Raw genomic sequence first — 21,211 nt, 5'->3', positions numbered from 1 at the left:
CAAGACAAGGTATGTGAGCCAGAAGCATTTTATTGCCAGTGTTTGATTGTAATATGACATCAGTACTGATTCGATCAATCTAACTTCATTCAGCTAGAAAAAAGTAGTGATCGTGTGAGGATATTCAAGTTTACTGTCAAATTAAATCCTGTTTGTCAACTCTCTCACAGAAAACAGCTATTCAGCTATCTGGAGTCTATAATCAGAAAACAGCTGTTGTATGCTGTGGTGAGTTGTCTGTGGATCCTGACTTGCAAAGAAGGATGATGGGAATGAGGTAATAAAATCAGCAGTTACAGGCCCCGTCAATTACCTTGTGATTATGTCACACGGTGAATAAAGTATATGTTCCAAGATAGATAGATTTCTCTTTCTTACTACTCCAAGTTGTGAGAGACCATAACCTTCCTCTGTCTCAGCACTTGTCTCCTTTAGAAAGGATCTAGCTCATTAACTTCATGGCTGGATCAATTAATCAATAGCAGTTAGCCAAAGATGCCCACTCTTGCTCTTTTTGCCCCTTTGCTGTTGCTCTGCACAATAACATATATAACATTTACGGCCTTCAAACCTGTTTTTTCACTGCTCATAGTTGTGTCACGAGCAGAGCCCAACCTCTGGAGAAAGTGTAGACTGTAAATTAAATAGTACATTTTTACACTGTGAATGAATTAGGGACAAAGAGAAAAGGCTTGCTCATCAAGAAATGCACCATTGCCTTCTGTGTACAATTAGAAACTAGAATAAAGTGACAAAACACAAAGAAGGGATGAAGTTACGTTGGACTTTCAGCAGCCACTCCAGGAATTTGGACCCTTTACCTGTGTAGCTTGGCATCATGCATAATTGCTACACTCTAGTTGCAAATTAGATTTTATTGTAATTTCTTCGCAGTGTGTAATTGGAAACAAAAGCGGATGCGAACAGAGATTTAGGTGGTGGCTTCAGGCCATATGGAGGTACCTTGTAGTGATACAGTACTGTGAGATGCACGGCACAAACACTTTAGATCCTCCACAGTAATCTGTGTCAGTCATTAGAGAAATCAACAAAGGGAAAGGAGAGACTGCGCAGATATACAGTATGTGTTGTGGAAATGAAATCTCTGCATGCAAACTAGAATGTTGTTTTGCCATTAGTGATCAAAGACAGCCGCTATCTTTTTGAAAGTTTTTTTTTTTTTTATATAATTAAGTTTCGTTATTGTTTTATTGGATTGAGAGAAATGTGTTCTCCTAATAAAATAAATAAAGAGCTGGTGACAAGCATAATCTCTAATCAACTACAAAACAAATCATTCATCTTGCTGTTTATGAATAAAAATGAGTTAATTTTAATTTAACATGCTTTTGCATTCATATACAGTGTAGCTCTGTAAAGCTCACGGTTACATGTAAGATGCTTGGCATTAAAACATGCCATATTGCTTGAATATAAAGAAAACTTTTTATAGCATAATTTATTAAGATTCTGTTGGATTTTGACAAATCTGCTCCCTGGCTGCTTGTTTCATTCCTACAAACTATAATTACGATTAAAAAACACTTATTGCATTGATCTTGCAAAAAAAGCAGTGAACTCTAAATCGGGAATTCAAGGAATCAATCTACCTGTTGGTACCCAGAGAGAAGTCCTTTTTAAGACCATAATGAGTGAATATTAAGAACTTTATCACAACATCAACTAAGCCCTACATTTATTTTTAAGCCAAGTAAACCTGCACATCCTTATAGCTGAAGAATAAAAATCTGTTTTATGTCTGTGGTACAATTCGAAAGAGACTCGCGCCAATAACACAAAAGCTCACTGGCTGCAAAATAATTTGCATAGTGGTCTCAACTGTTGTTGTAATACAGCGAAAATTATATTTGGACTAGTGAAAGAAAGAACTAACACACCACGGAATTACAAGAAAAAAGGGCATTAGAGGTTGCGCTGCATGGACGTAGGAAAATTAAGACCTGTTAAAAATGATTTAAGACCTAACACAATACTTCAGTCAATTTCAGACTTTTTACAATTACTACAATCTACAATTTAGATTTTGAAATGTTAGATAAACTTAAGACCCTGCGGAAACCCTGGTACCTACAAATCTGCTGCAAGAGTTGGTTTCACCCAGACAGACCCTTAGGCCGGCTACACACGGGAGCTGCGTCGCTCGAGTGTGGTGTTTACGTTGCATGTCAGCTGCAGGGACTTTCTATGTCTTACACCAGAAACTTGACTGACGCGGCGCTGCTGCTACTAGGTGGAGTACTGGGAGGTGCTACTTCAGGAAATAGCGCCACCAGATCCAAACTCTGAAAAATGGTTAAAACAATGAAAAAACATAGGCTACTGATTTGAATAAAGCAAGACAATGTCGGCAGTATTGACGGCAAAGTAGGTTACAGAATATTTCATTCTGTATGAAATGTGCAATATTTGAAAATCCATTTTGTTTTGACATCATTCATATCCACATTTATGTTAAAACCTAGAGACTTTCAAACATCAACATGTCATTTATTATTATGAATTTGTGTCAAAATGACAAATAAACATCTTTTCCTATTCTATGTTGCCTGGAAACGCTTCCAACACGCTCACGTGTCGTGTGAAAAATAAGCGTCGGTTCTATGTCTAGCATGTGCGCGTTATTGGCGCGGCCCGACGTGTGTGTAAGCTCTAACCTGTTAACATAGGAGCAGAAATGAAAACGGACACGCAGCTGACATGCTTGTGCGACGCATGCAGTGTGTAGCTGGCCTAGCTAGCTTAAACTGCGATTCAACAGAATTGGAATAAGGTTCTGTTCCTATGATATGTTATATGATATCTGTAATAGAAGATTAGGTGGCCCAAACATTACTTGGACTACATACTCAATACACCATTGGTAAAACCTTTTTATTTTCTTAAAAAAAATGCATTTTCTTAATTAATTGTTGTTAGTATAGTGATCTACTTATTCATGGGAACATGAGCAAAAGGAATGCCTTAAAACCACTGATTTTAGAGAGCAAGTTGTCATTCCATCGGCCTAGCTTTAATGCAACATCATCTCGTTTACTTTACACAAATCTGTATAATGGTTTTAGCAACATGACATGATAGTGTCAAACACAAAGAATTTGGAAAACTAGAAGCAATGTAAGCCAAATGTAAACTAAGTTGTTTTATTTGAATAAAATGTGCACGTTTACATTTAGATTAAAAACAGAGATGAAAAGCAAGAAAATCTGAGGCTAATGCACGCGTAACAACCCATCTCCTAATCTATATGAAATCTCAACACATCATCCCTTACCAGCCCATTTAATGTTAAAATGCTTTGAGAATTGTTCTACCAAGGCTGAGCAGTAGCTTTCAAATACCCATGTATCCTAAAATACCCGGCCTCTTGGCTCAGGGTTGAGACCCCGCTAATGAGTGTAGAGGCCTTTGAACGGGGATGAGTAATTATGCACATTTCAAGGAAACAGAGGAGAAGAATGATAGAACAACTGGAAAACAAGGGTCCCTTCACTGTTTACCATTCCCTAATTTGATTCCTAATTGAGCGTACATAACACAGTGTTTACACCAAAATATTCTGGCAAACACAAGCACCCATGGCAGAACAACACAGCTGAACATGGCCTACGCTTCCCTCCGATGATCTCCGAGGGTGTAACCTAGGAGACCCTTTCATCACCAACACCATCATCACAAAGAAGTGTGGTGCAGTGACACCAATTATAACCCAATATTAAGCCTCTGCACCATGATGTTCCTCCCGCTGTACTGGCACATCCGCCGTTCATTGCCCCTGGTGCTGTTATGCCTACTGGGAATGTTTTGTTTTTTTTAAAAGCTCTGCATCCAAAAGAGAAGAAACAAACTATGTGTGAAGCGTGGGAGAGGAAAAATGGCCAGGATCAGGGAAATCGAGAGTGAGAGCTAGAGAGACAGGGGGGGGGGGAGTGAGAGCACAACAAAGTAAGAAAGCACTCAGGAGTGCATCTTATCAGTCAAATTGTTGGTGGCAGAGTCCCATAATATGCGTGTTGTGCAAACTAAGCAGCCATTTCTCATTGCATGCTATGTGACGGCAAAGCTATTATTTCTAAAGCTGACAATAGGCACCAGGAAATAAAAAAAACTGGATAATAAAGGCTTTTAAGAGGAACTATTCAGCTATCCTGCCCACTGTGGACAGCTCCATTCATGGTTCAAGATGGGTGTGTGTTTTATACAAAACAACCATTCTGTTGACATCAGATCCAGGCATGACCACAAAAGCTCAATCGGTAAAATGTCTATACTGTACAAAGAGAAACGGATGTGTCATAAAATATTCTTTTGCATGGTGTGAATGAGCAGTTGATGACCCAATTCTCTGGCACGCAATGCACCTGCAGCCCTGAATTCCTCCAAAGGTTCTCGGGCCCACAGCGAATCCATATTCATGTCATATTTACATCTGCATGACCTCCACACAACCTTATCAGAGAGCTGAATTCCCTTTCACGAGAAAGACACACAGAATCATACAGAACCGGTATGTGTGATGGTGGATTACAGCCCCCACCCCACCTGTCCAATACTGGACAGTAGTGACCTTTATCACGCAGGCTTAGTCAATATGCCTTGAGCTATGAAACCGGCAAACGTATATGTTATTCCATTTGTGTGTGTGTGTGTGTGTGTGTGGCTAAAGGGGCCGCGGCCATGTGGGACCACCTTACGCCGCACGGACTTCTATACGCATTGTCGGATTGATGGAGACCAGAAGTCATTCATTTGGATGAAGAGTGAATGACGGACAGTGATTGACAGTCAAGTGCATCCCAGCAGTCTCACAGCAAAAGATTTGGCATTGGTTTATACCTATGGTTTGTGATATTATAGCCCTATTAATCATAGAAATGTAGGATGATATAAATCAATCTTATCTAAAACTGAAGACTAAAAAGGAAAACAAAGAAAATTGGCAGGCCACTTTGTCACAGGACTATTGCTGTTTGGAGACATATGTAGAGTATCCATTTGTTTATATTGCAAGGCAAATATCACATATCACAAATCTCAGAAGGAAACATGGAAAACAAATTGAAGGGTTTGACAGATATCATGGGAGGAATCCCTGATTTTAAGCTGTAATGTCTAGCTGTTGTGCACATATTGGCAAGTATCCAGAGGTTAAAAAAAGATATAGTGACGTTAGGGAAAAGGTAGTGGATGTGTGCGTTTGTGGCTTACTTAAAAGTGTGTGTGACACATCCTCATTAGGTCTTTGTGACATTGTGGACTTTGTGAAAGACATCAACACCTTGTCCAGCAGAGAATTAAGGGGAAAACACAACATGATCAACTGGGAAAATGGATTAACTGTATACCTGGCAGAAATCCATTAACATGAGGGTTAGGTCTAACAAGGTACAGTGGAGAGTAGACGTGTGTGTGTGCATGTGTGTGTGCGTGTGCGTGTGTGTGTGTCAGTCAGTCAGTATGCACATGCGGGGGGGGGGAGACATGAAGGACAGTGGGTTGATTTTAGATGTTCCCAATTAATCATCAAATTAATCTCAGCCGCCCACACACACACGCCTTATCCCATAAAGCATAGTGTATTAAAGGTTTTCCTGTTCATAACTGTACTGGCCACAGTCAGAATTCTTATATTACTGTGATATTTACACACATCAAAGGGGCTGTAGTCCACATTCAGACCATTAATATAGCAGCAAACAATATTTGCTATGCAATGTTCTAGCATAGTAGCACTTTAAGCAAAATTAAGTCACACTCCGTCTGTGTGTGTGTTTGTTGTATTCTGATTTTCGAAGTTTTTTGTTTTGATAGCCGGTCCAGCCGTGTGTGCATTGAAGTGCATGTGGCGTGAATAAAGGTAGGTAATTCACATATTTGGGAACGATTTGCGCGAGCTGTGTGGAGACAATACCAGTTATTTTGTTTGTTTTTTCTTTGTATTTCGTGCAGCTCCTCAAAGGCATACAAATCCACTGACTTAACGTGTTTTCTTGCTCAGGTGCCATTGCCATTCATTGGCACACAAGAAGAAGTGTGCATCAAAATTACACACGTGATGTGCACTTCTTTCCCTTCTTTCACATTTAGTGACAGTGCTACTGTAAGTGATGAACCAGGAACATCACAATTGCATGTTCACATTAAGCACAAATGGAACATATATAAAACCCAAATATACACACAGTAACACACATTCTCCACAACCCTGAACTTTGAATTTATAGCAACGAATTGACACAAATGAATACGCTCACAGATGCATACACATGGCCGAGCATAACTGCATAAACGAGGGCAACTCTGATATTCAATGACATAGGATATGCATGAATACACCATGCATATCCAAAGCATGGTAAAAACAAGTCAGACACATCTCTGCACCTACCATGTGTTTATTCACATGTCACCAGTTAAGCACGCATTTTATTATCACATGCAAATGTTACACAAGGGCTTTTTAAAACAATGCATGCATTAGCATTCAAAAATGCATTAAGTCATGGATGTACACACCTACCCTGACATGTGGTTAGTTGGAAAGCCTTGGGTGCACACACAAATGTCAAGGCCAATACACACACATACACACACACACACACACACACATCTTTAAAACACACCTTCCCTGGGCAGGACATATTGGATTAGGAGGGATTTTTTCTTGGCTCCGTCTCAGCGGTGCTAGATTAAATGCCATTCCCACTTTACTACAGATGGCTCGAAAATAAATCATACTTTCCATATACACAAGGAAATGTTCATACCAACTCCCACATACACATTCAACACACACACACACACAAACACACACACACACACACACACACACACACACACACACAAACCACACAGGGAGATATATAACATGTTGGCACACCCAAATACTAAAGCACCTGTACGGTCCAGCGCGTCTGCTCTTTGTATTTCAATCACTGAATCGATGGTTCTAAATTGATTGTAGCTGAGCAGAGGCCAGAGATGTTCCCCCTGGCTCGCAGCCCTGGCCGTCTATTGATTAGATCTGAGAGAGCCAATTGCTTTCACACTGGATTAAGGTGTTCCGGAGCACTGAGCAGGGAAAGAGAGAAACCGAGGGAGAGCGAGAATAGGCTTTGCAGTCTGAGAGACATTAGGCATTAAGATCAGGCCAACAGCACTAATTAGTTAAAAACCCCTTTCTATGAGGAAACCATGTAAGCACACTCAAATGTGTCACATACATGCACACACACACATTCACACACACACACAAAATGTGTGGTGACACATCATAAAGGCTTACAGTACTTTTGAATTAGACACACATGCAATTTGTGAATCAACTTACACATGCACAATCTATAACACAGATATACAGACACACCCACATACTGTATGCCTTCAAACCCACGCACACCTCTATGTTGCAATCCTGCCGATCAGACGGCACGCACACAGATCAAGGGTGTAATCTCATTTGACCCTGGAGCTAAGTAGCCCAGGGCAACAGTATTATACTTCAAAGCTTCACTCTGAGTTTGTTACACACTCCAGCTCCAAAGTCTTACGCACTCTAACCTAGAGGAATCAAACCAAACTTTACTTTCAGCCGGCATCACAGGATCTGCTCTGACCTGGATCAAACGATATATAAACTGCGAGAGGTGGATAAATCTTTTTTTTTTTTTTTTTTTTTTTTTTTTTTTTTACATGGTTGCTCTTCTCCTACAATATATCTGTCTCTCAAGTCTGCATCCATCCTCCTTTTTGTGACGTTCATATTCCACTGGGGGCACTGTTAAGCTGGCCATCCACAACATCCCATCACTCTTCCTCTCCATTCAACAATTAGCTGCTCCTGCTGTGGGTTCTGTAAGGAAGAATGGAAAGGGAGGAACAGGGCTAAGGAGCCCCCAGCCTTGGAAAAGATGAGCCCTTTTGTCTGGCCGAAGCCCCCCTCTCAAATCATTTCCACAATGGAGAGGCTTCCAATCCAGATTAAGCGCTTATGAAAATGAAGAGCTGTGTGTTCTGAGATGGGGCCAGCACAGGCGATGTGGACCAGGGTCACAAGAGCCAGTAAAAGAGCCCCTAACTCTGAGTGCTCACGGAGGCGTCTCTCAGGGAGCAGCAGCCCTATTCACATGGCATTAGGGATGTAAAAGCATCACATTGACTGCGCGAGTCAGGCAAGCTTATATACATTTGGTTAATACCCCTATTGTGGCACTCCCTCTAAGACTGCTCTCCTAGCAAAACACAAGAGGGAATTAAAAAGACAGGAAAGATGAGATAGAGAAGGAAGACAAGGGAGGGAAGGACTAAGATTTCCTGCCCCATTCATGCCCTGATGGGTGTGAAGCACACACAGTCACGCACACACATGCATGCACAAACACAATAATATCCTCATAAAAAGGCTGCTGTTAGTCCCATTTGTGAGAGTCTGACATGACACTGGGCTGACACAATACATATACATTTTTAAGATTAGAAGGACAGCTGAAGACTTGCAGCAATGTCGTTGTTTTCTGAAATGTGCAATCATAACTTAAAACAACATGCAGCAAAGGGCGGGAGTCCCGCTGCATCGAGGAGTAAACCTCCTCACATGGACGCCCGCACCACCACCCGAGCCATCTCGGCGTCCAACACAATGAAATTATCGAGAGTCAAGAAACTCAACAAAGTCCAAACACATAATGATAGGCCAACCACAGTAGTCAAAGGTCAGTTTATAAGGAAGTAAGACAGAAAGATACGAATGGAGTGAAAAGAAGAGAGAGTGGCAGTGAGATTGTGAAATTGACTGAGTGTATGAGCATGTGTGCCTTTGTGTCCTTATCACTCTGTGTTTGGTTCATTCCCCAAAGGGTCTTATTATACTTCGTGCTGGCTCCAACACAAAGGCAGCGTCTCTGTATCTCAGCCCATTCAGTTCCCCCAGAGAACATTCTAGACACAGCAAATCCATTTGTTTGTCAGCTTTTGCCTCTATTCGGACTTGGACTAATCAGATACCATTCTCTTGGAGAAGCATACCACTGTGAAGTCTGGCCTAGCGCTACAGCAACGCTGGCCAAGCACTAAGATAGCATCTCTGGTCTTTGAGAGAGGACTTTTATATTGGTAAGCACTGTGCATAGACATCATAAAACAATGCTATAGGGTAAATTGTTAAGGGATCTCTCAGAGCATCAAATAATGATCTCTCTAATAACAAGGTCCTTACTTTTAGAAAACATCTTCCATATTATATACCAATTACAGATAAGCCTTGTAGTATGTAACTAAGGTGTTGGCCCTTAAAGAGTGTTAGGATGTAGTACCACAAGGAATGTAACATCCTGTGTTTAGAAGTAGCCATATAATCCCAGGAGTATGACACAGATGGAAACCAAGAACAGATTACATATGTTGTGCACAGAATCCATGGCTTTTAAAGAATGAATACAGAAGACACACTGCGCCAGTTACGGTACAAGTATATGGAATGGTAGAATAATCCATATCTATTGATTGCATGGTCACAAAAGTAGCCTCATTTCTGTTGTCGGTACTATTCCATGTCTGTGAACACAGAAAGTCTTCTCTCAAGCAGAAGAGAACAAGAAGAAAGTTTTTGCCAGAGATAATGGCTATCAACATTTAAACAGTAGGTAGCAATCAGATTTCATGTATCACTTGAATTGTGTTTCACATGATTCAAGCAACTAGAGCAATGTGCAATTCTGCTGATTTAAGTCATGAGGACTGGAATGCCAGGATGATTTCTTAAAATGCAGATAGAAAGAGCTTTAAAAAAATAAGCCCCATCTTCCCTTTTTCACCATCATATGTCTTAATGAAGTTCAGTGAAATAGGGTGCACAAAAGGTGCAATCAATCAAACCTAAAGCCGTCCACTGCAACACGTAGGCAGCAGTCAACCTGTTGACCCAGACAGTGTTCCCACTCAGCACACAGTGGGAGCGTGATGGATTTTCATTACAAAATGCAAAAATAAGACTGTCTGAGAGGTTAGCAGGCTTGATTAGACTCCATAACACCACACTCACTTTGAAGATTTCATTAAAGTCGGGTTGCCCCAGCGTATGAGGATACGCTAAGTACCTCATCTTTACTGCACACACACACACACAAATAAACAGGGACACACATGCATATGAAGAGTCACCCAGATCTGACTACAAGACTGACTATGCTAATTCCAGTTTGGAAGAAAAGCTGCAGCCCCCCAGCCAGTGTGGGAACTCAGTAAACAAGCGGAGCACAAAGCACAAAGTGCTCAAAGAGAGGATTACCAAGTCGCTCTCTTTCTCTTTTGCCCTTTTTCACACTGCCCCCCCCCAACATACACACATATAGAGAGACACACACTCCTCCTCTCCCTTCTTGCATGTCTTCTCCAGTGGGTGTTTTTGGAAGACAGCTATAGCAGGGGGTCCTTGGCATGAGGAGTGAAAACAAAAGCCAAGATCAATAATTTGTCACAGAGATGGGTCTGCCAGATTGAGTCTGACTGTCAGTTTGAAAAGAGACGTTTCCTCCAGTTTCTGCAGAACCACATGCCCTGATCCCGAAAAGTACAGGCTGTGTTTAATGTCAACTTAAACATTCAATTAAATGTGCACAATGACAAAGTGAGATGCGGATTATGGGAGTTGTCTAATTGCCGTATAATTACATATTGTGAAGGTTTTGAGGTTGTGTTTGATATGACCTTCCCAGTTATAGGGAGCCAAGTTGGTTTAGGATAATGCATGGTGTCATAACAGATTACACATACATAATTCTTCACATATGTTTAATCAGGGATACTTAGCGAGCACATAACGTGGAACTGTGATGCTGTTTGCTTGAAGTGTGCGGCAATTATAGCAAACGTGATTAGGTTATGAAATTGGACACGCAAAGTTCAGATAGGGTAATGGAAAGTGTGTGTGTGTGTGTGTGTGTGTGTGTGTGTGTGTGTGTGTGTGTCGCAAAAGAGAACAAATATCTTACAAGCTTTGACCCAAAGTCTGGATATTTTGAGCTTTGAATTGATTTCAAGCATTCATGCGGATTGACAGAATCAACACAAGCCTTGGAAGAAATGCACTTTTGGTTTACCCAATTGGCTTAAAACCCGGTCTCACCATGCTGACTGTACTGTATGCTGAGCAGGCTCAGTCTACAGACCGTAAAACCTCAACGGCTTGTACCCTGGGAGACTCCAGGAACCAGCCTATGAGACGACAAATTCATACTCTTCATCAGTTGAACTGTGTACCGTTAACACTAAAAGGTCCATTTACCTAAGGTACGTTTTGAGATATCAGTCAGAAGTTTTTGCTGCCACCCCAACACAAAGGAAACTAATGGAATTTGTGTTTGTTTTAGTTGTGTCTTACATAATTAAAATTAGCATTCATATTTCCATTTAAAATCAGTTTTTTTTCCCATTACTCTTAACTTTGCTTTTAATAGTTTTCATTTTAACTACTTTCTACCCAAGAAATCAAATAGAACCATTTTTTTGCCATTCTGCATGTAGGGACATATGTTTTTTGTTGTTTCACTCTGATGCTTTAATCTACTCCAGTGATAGAAAATGTGGACTTTGTTCCAGCCTGACACGCCGCCAACTTTTTCTTAGTTGCTTTGTTGTCTATTCTCACTGCATATGGAATGAACAGAGGTATGTTGGCCCTACTAGAATTGCAATTCAATTGTAATTAGATTGTCAGGCCACAAGTTCCACAACATAACCTTGACTAATCCACATCTATCACCCTGCTGCTGATAACCTCCAGGAAAGAATGAGACAATTTCCTAGGAGTGAAATGTGTCCCTCTGCCGTCAAACCAAACAGCCCTGGCCGTGTTATATTAGCCGAACAGCGAATATTGATTGACAGTGATGAGGCACAGGGAGAATCAACAAATGAGGAGCGAAGGAGAGGGGGCTGTTTGTACTTTCTCAACCAAGGGGGGGAGGTCTGTGGAGAGGCTCACCACGTCTCCTCATTACTGCCTGCCGGAGCATTCTCCAGAGGTGGGAAAGAGGAAAGAAGAAAGTAGAGGTGAGTAGCGGGGGAAGAAAAGTACAAGGAGAGTGAAGACAGTTTTAACACGGAAATAGAAACTGACACTTTTCCACAACATCATTGACAATGTCATTGTTGGGCGCCTCGGTAGCTCACCTTGTAGAGAGAGCAGCCATATATGGAGATGTTCTCCTGGAAGCAGCGGCCCCGGGTTGGACTATGACCTGGGGCCCTTTGCTGCATGTCATTCCCCCTGTCTCTCTCTCCCTTCATGCCTTCAGTTGTCAGATACATATATAAAGGCCTAAAATGCCCCAAAAATAATCCTCCCAAAATAGTAAATGTCCTTGTTTTCTGAAATGTGCAATCATAACTTAAAAGCATAAGTTAAAGGGGAATTGATTGATGGGGGGTCACGGTTAGGGTGAGGGGGTGAAGTGGAGCCCCTTGTAGCGTTGGGCTTTTGTGTTATGCCAGCGAGGGTGACATTGGCAAATTAAGCGGGGACCAAGCCATCTGCTGAATGTTAGGGGTCCTTTGTCTTCCTGTGTCCCTCAGTGGGATGAGAGGACAGGAGAGGAGAGGAGAGAAAAACTGAAAAGGATCTGGCAAAAGAAAATTTGAAAAGATGTCAGGTCGAAATGCGGAGCCGTCTTGAAAAAGTTCCTGTGCAGCGGCGAAGGGAAAGACCAAGTGAGCGATGACAGTGACATGCTTAGAAGAAAAAAAAAGCCCAGTGACCAAACACATTGCCTGGACGGGACTGATCATTATAAAACCAGACAAAAAAGAAACGACTGAAAGGAGAGAGAGTGAAAAATAATAGGAATAGAAGTATGTGTCTCGCCGTGGTGGATAAGAACAGCTCTGTGTGCGGTGGGTCTTCTCATTATGTGGGAACAAAATCCCTGGACTCCCCCGGCATTATTTGGGACTGACTCTGCCGTTGCAGTGAGAGCAGCGCATCTGTGTTTGGGGTCATTACAAACATTCTATTTGTGCCTTAAATTCTTTAAGATTCTTTGTTTGGGGCACACTCTTTCACCACTGCTCTCTGCCATCCCCCTATTCAGCCTATTGAGAGCCATGGAAACAAGACGTCTTTTACTCTCTGCTCTTTCTTACAGCTTTTCCTCCCAGAACTACTACGACTAATAGCACCAGGGCGTGTCAGACACTTCCTTAATTGTGCTTCAAGGTGACTTAGTAGATGTCGGTGTGTGTCTGTGTGTGTGTGTCTCTTAGTACACATGGATGCTTCTCTGCAAATGAAGTAAACGTCTGTGGAACAGAAGTAGACAAGGCTAAATGGGCTGGAATTGGCTCTAATAGCTTACCGGGCCTTTGTGGGTCCTGTCTGCCAGATCCTTAACACTCACATAAGAGAAATAAAAACGTAATCAAAGTGTTAGTGAAGCGAAACACTGTAAAACCAAATGTTTAACGTAAATAGCTTCCAAAGCCAAATTTTAATTCTTTATGTGTTTTAGATAGCATTTGAAAGCATTATTTTCTTCTTCACTTAGACTCTCTCATCTCTGTAATACAGAGGAATAAGCCAGAAGGTAGGTGTCCATGACGATTTACTCTATAGGGGTGCATATTGGGGTTGCGGGCTATGGTTAATAATGTGCCTCAAACATCACATTTTAAAAATGCACACATGGAAGAAGTCACACTTATTCTGTGCGTATGCCCAAGATGTGTGTTAGGTATGTGGAACAGGGTGTGAGTGTGTGTGCTCGCGCCCCATGATGGCAGCCATTAGACAGGAGTAAGGCAGCCATGATGAATCGGCACTTAGCCCAGGGAGGCGCACTTGCTCAATGGGCTGTGAATCTCCCGCTGCCACTGTCAGCCTGCAGAATGTTAAATAAAGTTATTTGAATATTTGTAATATTAATGTGCCAGCGTGTCAAAAGCCTTCTGAAGCCTAACGGTAAGAGAAACTATGAGAAGATTCATATTAGGACTGCTCTGGTGAGAAATTACTTAAATACCCAACTAAATAGATCATCATGGATAGTGCATTAGATTTCAAGAGTTGCACATTTAAATTACCAGAAAATATTAGGAATAATAATACTATTTGTCATTATGTATCTTATTTCCCTTGCATACACATAGTTATAGCCAAAACAGTAATCCCTCAATTACAATGCTTTTTCTATCCTGTGTCCCCATCCCAATCTCCAAGTCCATGTGGTTACAAAGACTCTGAGCAGCTGTGTGCTTTGCAGAGGAATGGCCCACTGAGGTTCAAAAATAGAGAAGCAATAAGCTTGGAGCATGGTTAACCAATTACAAAAGTAGACAAAATATAGTAAAAGGGGATATATATAATAAGACTTCTTTATAGACTCCAGGCAGGCGTTCGTCAGTTCATAGAAAGTGTGGTTCCCCACAGGAAAAAGTGTTAACAGCACAATGAAGAACAGGCAGTTCAAACTTTTGAATTGCTCTTCATAGTATGGCATTTAGCCCCGTTTACTCTGAAGCAAAGCATAGCACATAACTCACTTTTAAGAGTTTAAACGTCAGAATAATTACTTTACCAGGGAGTTTTAATCACTCAGTATATGAGAACACAAGGAACATTAAAATGATCAATGATTATATCAGATTATTAAAGAAAAACACACACACACACTCACACAAAGACGGATGCTAAGCAAACCCTAATCAAGGTGATTCTATCAATCACTCAGCTGGGGACCACAAAGCGACCATGTTCAGTAAAACCATCAAACCAGGCTTTGTTAGACGCTGGAGTTGAAAAGGACACACACACGCACAAGACAAGCTTTGCGTTGGTGGAGGAAGTGGGATGCTATTCGGAGTGTCTCTGCTCGATTTAACAGGGAGGTGATAAAATATTTAGCAGATTGCTTACATAGCCAAGGGGGCGGGAGAGGGAGAGAGGGAGAAAGAGGGAGGGAGAGAAAGGGGGGGGGGGGGGGGGGGGGGGGGGGGGGGGGGGATGCCCAAATGGCTTGTGTGGGAGCTGGGGAGCTCGTAATGAGGATGGCACGCTGGCATCATTGTTACAAAGCACAACAACACAACATGGTCTCTCTCTGCCCAGCTGACAACACACAGACACACACTCACACACACACACACACACACAAACACACTACACGCTACCTGTCACTAATTGAAACATATAGATTAGAGAAAGTGCGATCAGCTACTAGGAGGTTCACACACACACACACACACACACACACACACACACACACACACACACACACACACACACACACACAGTTGCAATTAGGGTAGTTGTCTTTATCATAACAAATTACTTGCATAGATACTCCTGTAAAATGTTTGTCACTTAAAAAGATTTGTAATGTTCCACAGCAGTTTTTTACTATTAAGCAGAAACAAATGTATTAAAAACGATAGATTTGTGTAAGATTGACACTTTTCTCTGACTGACACAGAAGCAGCATTTTTCTGCCATTTACAGTAGCAGATGGTAGCCCGATGGTGTGTTTGTTATGTGAAAATGTTAATATACATTTCACACAGTGTTTGATATCAACTAAGACTTATTATTTTGTCATTTATTGGCTTAAGCCAGTCAAATTGATGTTAATGTATGATGTTTACGGTCTCCCACCAACAATTCACAACTAGGCTACACCGAGCGGACAAATTTCACATATTCAACACCGCGGATGCTGAGTAGGCAGACATTTGTGTCTACACTTTATTTTCCCTACAATGTATTTGGACAATATTGTAAAACAATATCAGATTAGCGTAGCTAATTTGATTTCCCACTGTGCTTTTAAGCACCACAGTGCCTTCCCTTTTCTATATAACACCTTTCCTTCTCATATTGCTCTCAATAAGGGAAACCATTTCAGCGTGCATATTTCTTTAGTTCCTGTTACTGATACTTAATCTCCAATGAGCAATTACTTCAGACCCTGCTGAAGCCATGCTATTGCACCGACCCCCCAAGTGATTGGTTGCTCGTTGTACTCAACTTCCACAAGCACTTTAAGGTTAGATTTGCTTGTTTAAATAATGGATCACAAGCCCATGAAAGAGACTTTGTGGGGAAAAAAAGGTTGGGATTGCACTTAATGGAGAGGCCCTCTCAGTGGAGATGAGAGAGGTACAGATTCCATACAAGTCTCCTGAGAGGAAGGTTGTTATGAAGGATAGAAACGGCAACATCATCTGTTTCTCTCCTGTCGATCTCTTTGTGTGTGTGTGTGTGTGTGTGTGTGTGTTCTGAGACCTCACTTTAAGGTCAACGTACACAACATTTACAGGTTTATTCTACTTCCTACTACAGCTACACACTCTCCCTTCCTCTACATGCTGTTTTTTTTTTCCTCCCATCATGCAGGAAGTCTACTTGCTGTGGGTACTTAGAGGAGGAAGTCAGGGGGATTTTGGGGAATTAGTGGAAATATACATCTCCTCCTCTATTCAAAATGTCTTTATAGTGCAGTGCCTACCGGGTGAATGTGTATGTGTACGGGCCTGTGTGTTTGTGGTGTTTACAGCAGTGCCAATGCCTCAAACTAACACAAGCCACAGGAAGCTCCTACCAACAGTCGGGGGAACTTCAGGCTCCAATTACAGTGCTGTGAGTGTTGGTAAGCTTTAGGTAAATAATGGAAGAAAAAAAAGAAAAGATGGACAATACCTTGATCAGCATCACGTGAGGTTCTGGGGACAAACAATATTTATCCATGAAAAGCTGAAGTTTGTGTAAGAGGACAGGCAAGGTGATTTGGGTAATTTGCTTTAAAATTCCTGTACTGAACTGTACCTTTCATGCTTAACCTTCAAACTAAAGGTTTCACATCCACTAATGATTAGCTCTGGAATATGGCCATAAAACTAGTCTAAAGGGAGCCACACAGTCAATCCAAAAACATGTGTTATGACAGTATATGTCATCATATAAATATTCTTTCTGGAAACAACCAGCTTTCTACATCAAAGTACATTTTATCAGAACAAGTTGGTTAAACAGGTCAGGAAAATTAGACTGCAGGTACCTTGGTCAGGTGGTTTCTTGAAATATATATGGTTGCTTGAATTATATATTATAAACAAAAGTAAGGGGCGCCTGGTGGAGCATGGTGGTGCCCATACACTCTCTCTCCACTTTCAGGGCGCTGGTCCAGCACTGGCAGTGCGTAGTGATTACTAACAAAACAGAGTGTAAAATCAATAAACATCAAAAATTAATAAATTATCATTAAATTTCATATCTAAAGCTGTCCGATCTAATAAAAGGCCTAAAGGTGCCCCAAAAAGCAAGATAACTCTTTTCAATTGTTTATTAAAATCTTAAAATGCAATGCAATGCATCTCTGTTCAAGTACACGTGTGTGTGTGTGTTGGCGTGGGCGTGGTGCTCTGCTCATCGTGCACACCTGTCTCCAATCAGCTCATCACCTGAGTCAGTGTGCTCACCTGCTTCTTGTCAGCTCATCAGCTTAAAGTACTGTAATGCTGCGTTCCAGGCAACCCATGACCGTGTTTTCACAACCTTCTACCCGTAAAGTGTCCGGGAACAGCAGCGAAACCCGTAACTTACTAGCCGTGAACTCGTAACAGATATTTGTACTGCCAGTGACAGTTTTTGACGTCACACACACACAAACAACAACGGCGACCTCTGATGATGCTGTGCAGATGCCGGTGATGAACGGTGAAAAATCGAAATAAATAGACGTAAATATACAACGCAAAAGTGATTCTGCACATTGTTATCAAAACAATGCACATACAATTGTGTACTACTACCGGTTATGTTTATTGAATGAAGCCCAAAATGGGTTAGTTTAGGTAGCCACTAGCTTTTGCTAGCTAGAAGGGTTTGTCGTGACTTTGAAGTCGTAATTTACGGGCTAAAAACTGGGTCTGGAACGCAGCATCTACCCCGGCTCTCCAACCACTCTTTGCCACATAGTTGTTTCCTCCAATGTGGTAATTACACCGAGCCAACTTACTTACATATCTCTTGTGATCTGTTATCTCTATGTTTCAAACCTGTCTCTATTGTGTCCCTGGAACATCACATGCCAGCCTGTCTCCTGCTTGTCTCTCTTCCTACCTGCCAGCCACTTCCTACCTAGTTACCGCTGCCTGCTACGCTTTCCCTCATACCACATCCAGGCAAGCCCTGAGCCACTTTTTAGTTATCAGTTTGAAACTTTCTATTAGACATGATGATGCTGTACTAGAATATCCCGGCGCTGGAATAAAGATTCCCAGCAGGCAAACTAAAGTCTGCTATGTGTTTAGTTTGCATACAGTGCATTAAGTGTAGGTTAGAATAAAAAGTTGCTTTTAAGATATGCAAATTTAATGCAACCTACACTGAAAGAAAATATAAAAACCATACAAACAAATGTGTAATGAAATGACCTGTGAATAATGTAAAACACAGTTGTTAAGAGATGAGATGGCAACATTAGATGTGAAATGGAAACTTCCAGTAATGAGCTAACTAAAGGCACACCAACTTTTTCCTTGTCATTTTCAATTGAAAAGTCATTCCACCAAGTATTGTGTGTGTGTGTGTGTGTGTGTGTTTTTCTTAGGACATAGAGCAATGTGAGAAGGATACAGTTAACACAGTCACACACAGTGTGCTTTGTAGATATGTGGCACTGTCATATCTGTTTATTGATCAGAGCAGATGTGCGTCAATCAATCTTATCTGAGCTCCACACACTCTCCAGCTAACCTCCAGAGGCAGGCAAACCAATACGGCGCCACACTGAGAGCCCAAAGCCACTCATATTATCATCAGACACCTTGAGCAAATTTTCTCTTTGTACGTGTGTGTGTGTGTGTGTGTGCGCGTGCGTGCGAATAACAGGGTGCAGAGCGCAACGGTGCATTAGAGGACAGACAGAAAGGGAGTAACAGTTTGAACCGAAAACCCAGATTAACCCTGGCTTTATATGTGCGCCATTTCCTATTCCTTAGAACTTCGTCTTCCGCACATCCTACTGAGGCAGAAGCCAACCTCTCGCCATCGGTAAAGTAGGCTGCACAGAAGGCTGGCATTCGTTACAGATAAGGAATCATGGTAATGTGCCTTTCTAGTACGCGCGGTGATCAAGGAAGAAGCGTGGCACACATCATGCTCAGCAAAACGCATGAAACCCAATCAAATCAGCTGTTCCATTGATGCGGAAAAGCTGTTATATGCAACCTTGTTATATGCAACGCTAAAACAGCACAACTTTATGTCACCGGACTTCAATGAAGTGATTTGTTCTATTAGGTGTAGTAATACATTGTATAGGGGGCTAGAAAGTAGCAGTCATAACACTGTCAACTAACAATTATAGGATGTTAATGACAAATGTATCTAGTTCTACTTATTACTTACCTCGACATACGTTGCCATTGTCAGGTTCAAACCCAGCCTTGCATGTGCAGCTACCGATAGGAACCATCCACTCTCCGTCTCCATTGCAGTACAGCTTTATGGGGACATCTACTTCCTCTGAGTTGGGAATGCAGATACCTCTGGCGATTACAAGGGACGTGCTCTCAGCCCCTGTCATGGTCTCTGGAAAGATTGCAAAGTTCTGGACCACACTTGGGCACTTTTTATAAAAGACTCTGACTGACAGCAGAGACATGCATGCGCCATAGTCCTGAAAAGCCAGGTAGAAGCCATTTTTAGACAATGGGCCAAAACTCCGCACTTCCGTGTTGACCTTCATCAGGCGTCCACCAAAGTCCACCTGCGAGAAGCTTTCATCTGCAGCAATGGTGTCCACCTTGAGATAAGGGGCCTCCATCCAGAACGCGGTGCCTTTGGTGGCAATGACAGCATCAGTCTCATAGTAATAGAGATTAAACGTCTCCTTGCATGAGCCAGGGACGTTGGGGATGGAGCTGCAGTCACGCACGGTGAATCGAATCTCCACATAGATGCGCTGTGCGCCACGTCGATCAATGAAGGTGGTGAGGAGCCAGTTGTTTTGACTGGGCTCAAAGACGTTACACACCTGGTAGGTCCTGATTGTGTTGAGGTTTTCATCGTAGCCACTCACCTCCTCCCACTGCAGAAAGAGAAGTAGAGAGAAGAGTGCACATGGTTGATTAGTAATCATCAGTGTAAAGGCTGCGGTGCTTTCTCCTTTTTCTGATAGAGAAGGCTAATATTGGCTGAGCCACAGAGAATTTGTACACATATTAGTAATCTCCCTAAGGCACTACATTGGAGTCTACTTCCTGGATTAACAAAAGGAATCAGCTTGTCGAGCTGTGGGGCTTATTCATCCAACGTGAATACACAAATGTCCTTTACTGAGTTATAAACAATAAACAAGTGCAACAACAGCAAAATATACAATTTTCTCTAAATAAAGTCAACTGCTCTAGTATGTGTGCTGCCAATGTGTAAGCACAAACCCCCTAATTACTCTGGATGCACTGCTATTTGCCATCTATGGCGAGCGTCACTAGGCACAGAGTTGATGCATTAATAAATATGGTGTATTAGAATTCAAGATTATGCACTATAGAATTACAATTATACAAAGGGGGGCTACTACATGGCTGCCAAGAGGCATTCTAATGGGGAGGCATTTGCCTACTGACTAAACTGAAATGCACTATGGGCCATTTCTTGCAGGTGTGACCCAGAAAGTATGTTGGATGAGCATCAGAAGCCCCTTGGGTTATTAAACTCAGTGCACAAAATCATGATGAAAATGTGCCATTAACAGTTGGCAGGAATCACTGGGCATCGGGAAGAGAAATTACTGAAATTAAAAGATGCTTGCCTGGGAGCTTGCTTTCAGATGAACATTTTTGAATAAATGTCCAGCTGCGCAAAAGCTGGTCAACCTCAAATTGGTAGAGGGTCTACTTATATTGAAAATGTAATATTGGAATTTGTAAAGCTATTTTTTTTATAGTGTGTGTGTTATACATTGGCATACAGCTGCAAAGCAGTCATGTGAAAATCACGCTGACTTGAAATGAATATTTTTGTGAAGAAGAGAGAGTGGTTTGAAAAATGTTCTTCTCAGATCACTACCACCGTCTGTAAACCTAACATTCTTTGTACTCCCCAGCAATGATCTAAACAGCTGTAGGCCAGGAGGAGTTAATGAGGGCTACAGTGGAGTAAGGGGGCCTCCATTCAGTTCATGTTTCTTGTGAGCATATA

General features: G+C 41.7%; 1 protein-coding gene across 3 annotated transcripts in view; it reads right to left on the bottom strand.

The window, feature by feature from the left end:
- LOC117953612 (ephrin type-B receptor 1-B) overlaps positions 1-21,211 on the bottom strand; it is a 168,103-nt gene that overhangs the window by 76,778 nt on the left and 70,114 nt on the right. For all 3 annotated transcript variants that reach the window (XR_004658649.1, XM_034886790.1, XM_034886791.1), the window contains exon 3: positions 19,415-20,096. Coding sequence is in view for 2 of the 3 variants with exons in the window: in XM_034886790.1 (XP_034742681.1) it covers positions 19,415-20,096 (682 nt within the window). In the remaining variant the exon portion in view is untranslated. The remainder of the gene's footprint in view (positions 1-19,414; positions 20,097-21,211) is intronic.

The sequence above is a fragment of the Etheostoma cragini genome, chromosome 12 (assembly GCF_013103735.1).
Source record: "Etheostoma cragini isolate CJK2018 chromosome 12, CSU_Ecrag_1.0, whole genome shotgun sequence".
NCBI lineage: Eukaryota > Metazoa > Chordata > Actinopteri > Perciformes > Percidae > Etheostoma > Etheostoma cragini.
This window is presented reverse-complemented; position numbering and strand designations above follow the sequence as displayed.